The sequence below is a fragment of the Asterias amurensis genome, chromosome 13 (genome assembly GCF_032118995.1).
Source record: "Asterias amurensis chromosome 13, ASM3211899v1".
NCBI classification, from domain to species: domain Eukaryota; kingdom Metazoa; phylum Echinodermata; class Asteroidea; order Forcipulatida; family Asteriidae; genus Asterias; species Asterias amurensis.
This window is the reverse complement of record NC_092660.1, coordinates 15,993,520-16,000,978: the sequence shown is the minus strand read 5'-3', so window position 1 is coordinate 16,000,978 and position 7,459 is coordinate 15,993,520. Positions and strand designations below refer to the sequence as shown.

The following is a 7,459-nucleotide window of genomic DNA, read 5'->3' as shown; positions in this document are numbered from 1 at the left end:
ACAATAACAACATTTGTTTTAGTAATTGTTTGTCCCGATTTATATGTTGAAAAAAATATATAGAGTTTTATGGGGGCTGACTCCGCCTACCCCTTTTGTGACGTCAATCGAGGCAGACTTTGCCTGCCATGCGTAGAGTAACCACACTTGCAAAGTGCATGTACGGTCCAGGTCGTGAGTTTGTACGTTTCAATGAGTGTTTTTCTGCATTCAGCAGCAATACACCTGGTCGGCATTGCCGAAAAAATGAAAAAAAATAAATAAAATTGAAACGTACAAACTATAACGACTTGAACCGTTCATGTACTTTGCAAGTGTGTTTACTCTACGCATTGCAGGCAAAGTCTGCCTCGATTGACGTCACGAACAGCGCCCTCTCTGGTCGGAACCTACTCTTAAATTTGTAAATAACATAAGAACTTTTTTTAAAAACCTTAGTTAACCGTTTATTCACATTCCACTCATCAAAACACATATATTAGTGACAAAAGCTTTATTTTGAAAAAATACAACTTCCAGGTGACTTTAATCTTATGTGTTCTTAATTAAACGAGAGTACATTCAAAATTCGAAATTATGCCTAGGTCATAATGTCATCATCGTAGTCTAACCTAATGTGATTTTGCTCAAATCATTTGAATCATTTTTTGTGTGTGTACTATCACTATGATCCGCCAAGCAATAATCGTCTACGAATAAACAATCATTTCATTGTGATTTTGTTGGACTGTCACTTTAGATTGACTAAAGATTCCTCCGTTGGTTGTATACACACGCGGTTCTATTCCCCCTGGAAACTTGAATAATTGCAGCGCTGTGACGACAATAAGTATATGAGTATAACACAGTTGTGACCTTAGTTTTCAGTATTGAGACAAATTACTTTTCTATGAAAATTGTTCACACTGCTGATACTTGACATTTCAGCTTATCAATGCATACCATAGACTGGCATACACTGTTTTGCCTTGGCACAACCATTTCGGTTTTTCGGTAGGGGAAATGGACTGACTCCTCATAATTCAGAACAATTCCTTAGTCATTATTTGTGTAATGGTCAACATAGAAAGATGTCATGGTTATTATAGCAATAAGCACATGACTTTAACTTATTGTAACTAACCAATCTTGAATATGCAAATGTGTATACTTTTCAATCAATACACTTAATTATATAAAAAAAACTAGTTATATGCATAGACAATACTTGATAAGGATATGAGCAATTTACGCAGCCAAACCGATACTTTAATGCATGCAATGTGATCCCGTTTAACGGTGTACGTTCTCATAGATAGTTGACGATGAAGCTTCATCTAGATACGACTTGACCACTTGATAGCACAGCTGGTACTGAGCCTGAAATAAAGAACCACAGAAAAACAAAATAACTAACTTAACATAAAAATGCATTTCAACAACAAATTTTGACGGTTAGATTGTTCTCGCGCCTTCCAGTAATTTCAAGGCAAACATTATTTTTTAGTATAAACAGAATGTGGTGAACAATGTTTGTTGTTGGCTACCGTCTGGCTCTTTAGCAAGTACCACTCTTGACCCAGTTCAATTAAACAGGACAACTTAAAGCCATTATACATTTTCGGTAAACAGTATTGTCCAAGTCCCACACTTTGTGTATCACAACTGGTATATAAAATAACAAACTGTCAAAATTTAGGCTCAATCGGTCTACGGAGTCGGGAGAAGAAAAAAACGGGGAAACCCACCCTTGTTTCCGCGCGTTACGCCGTGTCATGACATGTGTTTACTATAAATCCGTAATTCTCGATATCGAGAATTGATATTGTTTTAATGTTTTCTCAAAAAGTAAAGCATTTCATGGAATAATATTTTAAGAGAAGTCTTTCACCATTACCTTCTGCAAACCCTGTAAATTATTTGTAAATCTGTGAACTTTTTTTTTGTCTGTACCGAAAGTGTATAATGTTTTTTGTGTAGTTATTTTACAAAGTTTACTTCAATCTTTGCAACAGCAACCTCTTTTTGTTTTCTCAAAAAAATACAGTCGAACAAAATTTGAGAGTTATTGATTTTCTTCAGCTAGGTCAATTGTTGTTGTTGTACTGTTTTATGCAGGACCGTAATATTTTGAATATTCTTACCAATGTCTTGACCATTCCAGCTCGAGTTGAGCGGAGTTTCTTAACTGCCTGGAAGACGTCAATGACCCCATCCTGCTCTAGTCGATCTAAGAGGGTGACCAGGGTGCAGAATGTCCCACTGCAACCCTCTCCGTCACTGATAAAGAGAACAATATAGTAGCAATTTATCAAACAACTCTAGAACTCTAGAAAACATGATTTAAGATTGAACTAAGACAAATACGGAATTAGAACCAACGACCTCAGGTTTAAGTTACTGAGCTATCTAGCCATATGGATGGGTTTTACCTGTTGTAAATTACTTTGTTCTGTGTGACATTCAGAAGCACTAGACCCTTAGCTGCTGTAGCCAGGGGTCACACCCAATTTGACGATACAATTTTAGTACATTTTCATTTTTTGAACCTGTATTAAAAAAATATTTACTTATTAAAATTACCCATTCCGTTTCCCTTTGGGTTTAAACGTGATTTTTGTTGCTACCCAAAAGGTAATTTGGTTTTATCGTTCACATTTGCCACCAGCCAAACACTTTAAACCAATCTGGTGTTAAAGACAATAGACACTATTGGTAACTGTCAAAGACCAGTCTTCTCACCTGCTGTATCTCAACATATGTGTATAGTAACAACAACCTGTGAAAATTGGAGCTAAATTGGTCGTGGAAGTTGCGAGACAACTATGAAAGAAAAACATCCTTGTCACACGAAGTTTTGTGCTTTCAGATGCTTGATTTCGAGACCTCAAAATCTTATTCTGAGGTCTCGAAATCAAATTCGTGGAAAACTACTTCTTTTTCGAAAACTATCTCACTGCAGAGAGAGCCGTTTCTCACAATGTTTTTTTATCCTACCAACCTCTCCCCATTACTCGTTACCAAGTAAGGTTTCATGCTAATAACTGTTTTTAGTAACTATAGCTACCAATAGTTTCCACTGCCTTTAAGCGAGACTTACATGCAGTGGACTGTGAGTGGTCCATCAGGATGCTCCTCCGTCGACGCGTTGACAGCCTCAATCAATTTAAGGAGACTAGACGGCGAGCTTGGGAGGTCCTTCTTTTGGGGCCACTGCAGGAACTGGATATGGCATACAGTCTGCACCTCTTTCTGCTAATTAATGTTTTCAATTAGAATGAAACAAAATAATTACACGAGGACTTTTGTGCAAGATTAGGTCAAAACAAATGTAGGCCTACTTAAAATTTAATTAAGAAACCAGATGGAAAGCCACAGTTTTATTTTATGTTTTTACACAAATAGGAGAAATATTTTTTCCAACATAACTATTTCTCATAAGTATATATAAATTTTTCCAGCCAAATGGGGGGTTTTCATTTTAAATAGTTTGAATAAGAGTGACTTCTTATAACATAGCGTGCACATCTGTCACTGGGTTTACATTTTTAAGTCATACAGTATTTTCATGCAACGATTGGACTGGATTGTGATACGTATTCCTTTCTCTCGAAACGTCGAGTTAAGCCAATGATTCTTTTCAGAACCACCCCAACTCATTTAGAGATAGTCATTACATGGTGTTACCGCAAACTCTTCTATATTTTATTTCCACCATGCAAAGTTTCAAATCCTAAGTAATCCTTTTACATAGCACAATGTAATGATTAACAGTGGCGCATTATGCTGCCAATCATTTCGATAACCGTTTCTTTGTGTGTGGTAAAAATAAAATAAATGAATGAATAAATGAAAGTGCTCTGGGTTATTTTACGTGTGTTCACACAGCACACGGAAATAGTCTAAGCAGAGGTTAATTTACAAAAAATAGACAAACAACAGTAACATAGCTACAATTGTTTGTTGCAACAAATACTGACATTTCTTAGTGGGTACGTGATGCCGAACTGTCGCACGACCATGTCCTCGTCGCGTTGATCCACACTCAGTAACTTGACAGTCAGTGGTCCGAAGCTCAAGCTGCCCTCCTCCGGCCAGTACTGTGGGATGGTCTGCTGATGAGTAGGGCAAACAAAAACAATAGATGAGTCATTTCTGTTTACTTATTTCATAAGTAAAAAACTACTTATATAATACAATAATAACTTCAACCTGGTATTAAAGTCTAGCCCACATTATCTTAAAGGAACAATACAGAATTGTTTTTTGTTAACAAAACAGTTGCTGGCAGTAAAAGCACTCTATGTAATCAACAATATACAAAAACTGAAAAACCTGTAGAAGTTTAAGATCGATCGGCCATCTGGGTCACGAGAAAATAGTAAAAAAAACGATTACAAATTACTTTAGTTGAAAGCCAAAATAAAAATGAATAAAACGATCACTGGGCGATCAACTTCAAACGCGAAGTTAGATTATTTATTTATCATCAAATATTACATTTCAGACAGATATATTTCAAGTGATGTTTTCTACTATCATCATCAATAAGTTTTGAGTAAATCTGTAATCTTCACGATTTTTTGTTTTATACAAATTCTGTAACGTTCCTTTTAGTGTAAGTATACGCATAGATTTTCGGAATAATAATGCAATAATAAACTTCAAAGTCAACTTAAATTACGCTTATTTAATAATGTCACGATTCAAATTTATTCAACAGTAAAACAATATTGCATTATGTGGCAAAGCTATTCAAAGATAACATTTGTTCCAGTTTGTTTCCAGAACGAAGTTATTGTGTTGAAAAAGAAATGATAGTAAATTATGTGTCACCTTGTCAATGGAGTGAAATCTTTTTGTGAAGTACTACTGTTCGAAATAAACTAAATTTAACAATACATTTATAAGAATTTTTTTTTATGTTTGTTCACACACCGGGTCATTGTCCATGGAGTTGAGCATGATAATACAGTAAGATTTATAGTCAAATACGAGACGCCAGATGTCACCCATCGTGCTGGGTAGAGGAGCTTGTGTGGCCAGGTAGGAGTGCTTGCCTCTAGAACCCTGAATAGCCAAAGTTAAATTAAACATTTGAATAATATTTAATAATAAATAATTATATAAATAAATCTTATAAAGCGCTGGTATCTATAAACAAAAACTATTCATATTTGACCAATGGAAACATTAATGGTAGTCTTGACTGAAGAAGTAAGTTTTGAGATTGGATTTGAATTAAGAAATTTACGGTTGTGATCTAAGGGTGAGAGGCAAGCCGTTCCACAGGCGGGGGCTGCAACCGAGAAACTTCTATCCCCATAAGCTTTCAACCTGGAAGGTGGAACGGCAAGCAAGTTGGCATCACTGGACCTTATAAAATATCGTCTTAGAACTCAGCAAAGTACAATCTGATCATATAAGTGAAAATAATCGAACTGCTCCAGTCAGTTGGATGGATACCATCGATGTCACTGGCATGTTTTTTGGTTCTTACCTCTAAGAACGAAGCAATGGTGTAAAATCACACTTTTGGTTTAAGACAATCAGCAAAATACAAACTGATCAATCAATGGAGTAATTGGGTTGCTCCAGCCAGTTTGCCAGACACCGTCGATGTCATGAGACTTTTGGTTTTAACTTACCTCTAAGAACGTAGCATTGATGTAGTTAGTACTACCTTCGTCACCTGTTGTCATCAGGTATGGTCTGGTGCTGTCCCCTGGCAAGATATCAGACTACATGTTAGCTTATATTGTATCTTAATGATGGGTTAATTAATTTGACCGATATTTGAAAAAGTTGTTGCGTAGATGGGGAAACAAAAAGCAGGGTAAGGTTCACAAAATGTAGCTTTTCCTTTGTAACTTTTTTAACACTTTCTATTACCCAGCTTTATAATTTTCAAAGAAAATGCGATACGGACATCAAAGTTCAGAAGTTGTTGGATTAGCTACTTTCCTGCTCACCTGTTGTTACGTTGTCAATAAGTCAGGGCATAATGTCTCGCGACTGGCCATGGATATGTATTCTAGTCTAATCACAAGTTTGTATTACTGCTCGATGATGTTTCTTAACAATTTGATTTACATAATGCGAGGTTGAAGTGATGCCTCGTCTGCCTCGGATACCAATGTTAAATTGTATACTATAGGTGAACACAATGACTATGTTGTGTGAAGCTTCACCTCTGAATCCAGATATAAACTACCTTAATGTTTAAAGCAGTGGACACTATTGGTTATTGTCAAAGACTAGCCTTCACAGTTGGTGTATCTCAACATATGCAAATAATAACTAACATGTGAAAATTTGAGCTCTATTGGTCATCAAAGTTGTCACACGAAGTTGTGTACGTTTAGATGGTCGATATCGAGACCTCAGTTTCTAATTCTGAGGTCTCGAAATCAAATTCGTGGAAAATTACTTCTTTCTCAAAAACTATGGCTCTTCAGAGGGAGCCGTTTCTCACAATGTTTTATACCATCAACCTCTCCCCGCTACTCGTCACCAAGAAAGGATTTATGCTAATAATTATTTTGAGTAATAACCAATAGTGTCCACTAGATTTAGAGCTGAATTTGTCTTTTTTTTTTAGACGGTTCGTGTTTCTTGGTTTACTATACTAACAGAAAAACAAATTATTATAAAGAAAAATTATACTTGGAATGCAATCCTCAAATCTGTTCTTGTCTGCGTTGTCAGGCTGCCTCCCTCCGTAGCACTGGTCGTCACTCATTGATGCAGTGAAAGTATCTAACATCTGTTACGAAAACGAGAGTAGTTTGGTTGATCATTAAAGGCAGTGGACACTATTTGTGTCACGGGTGCGATGCGACCCCCCCCCCCACGTTTATTTTTATGTTACGTAATCATTTGCTTTACTTGCATGGCTAGCGCCCTCTGCGGGCTGCTTTCCGGTTCAAGAGCATTCTGTTTTGGGCCGAAGACCTTAACTGACGTCTTTGCGTGTCTTCACCCAACAGGTAAAGATCTTGTTATATTTTGCATTTAAATGTTTTCCTAATTACTACTTAGATTAAATAGTATGTAATAAGCACTATCCTCAAGTCTCAATTTGTTTATAGAATGTTGTTGACTTTAGTGGATATCTGGTTGCTTTTGCAACATCACGCTAGCTATTTATTGATTTGCGGTGTTTAGATATATTTATTACCTCTAGAGCCTTTCCTAATAATCTTAGCAGTGTTACTGAATGTAACATTTTGGAGATCCTTTAGTTTATTTTATCATTGCTTCTGGGATTGGAAATAACCTGTTTATATTGCATTTCACCGTTAATTTGCCTTAAATCCAAGATTGTTTTATCGTTTCATTGTTTATTCTTTTAAAGTTTAGTTTATGTAATTATTATTGTATATTTTGTATGAGCATTCTGTTTTGGGCCGAAGACCTTAACTGACGTCTTTGCGTGTCTTCACCCAACAGATTCACCGTTTACAGATCTCAATAAAAC

The 7,459-nt window shown here is 36.1% G+C and overlaps 1 protein-coding gene across 1 annotated transcript in view; it reads right to left on the bottom strand.

Moving 5' to 3' along the window:
* Window positions 1–352: 352 nt before the first annotated feature.
* LOC139945878 (receptor-type tyrosine-protein phosphatase F-like) overlaps window positions 353–7,459 on the bottom strand; it is a 56,370-nt gene continuing 49,263 nt past the window's right edge. The window contains exons 39-45 of the mRNA XM_071943378.1: window positions 6,646–6,745; window positions 5,628–5,704; window positions 4,918–5,049; window positions 3,960–4,094; window positions 3,080–3,234; window positions 2,124–2,259; window positions 353–1,359 (exon numbers count right to left, since the gene is read on the bottom strand). Coding sequence (XP_071799479.1) covers window positions 1,273–1,359; window positions 2,124–2,259; window positions 3,080–3,234; window positions 3,960–4,094; window positions 4,918–5,049; window positions 5,628–5,704; window positions 6,646–6,745 — 822 coding nt within the window. The 3' untranslated portion in view covers window positions 353–1,272. The remainder of the gene's footprint in view (window positions 1,360–2,123; window positions 2,260–3,079; window positions 3,235–3,959; window positions 4,095–4,917; window positions 5,050–5,627; window positions 5,705–6,645; window positions 6,746–7,459) is intronic.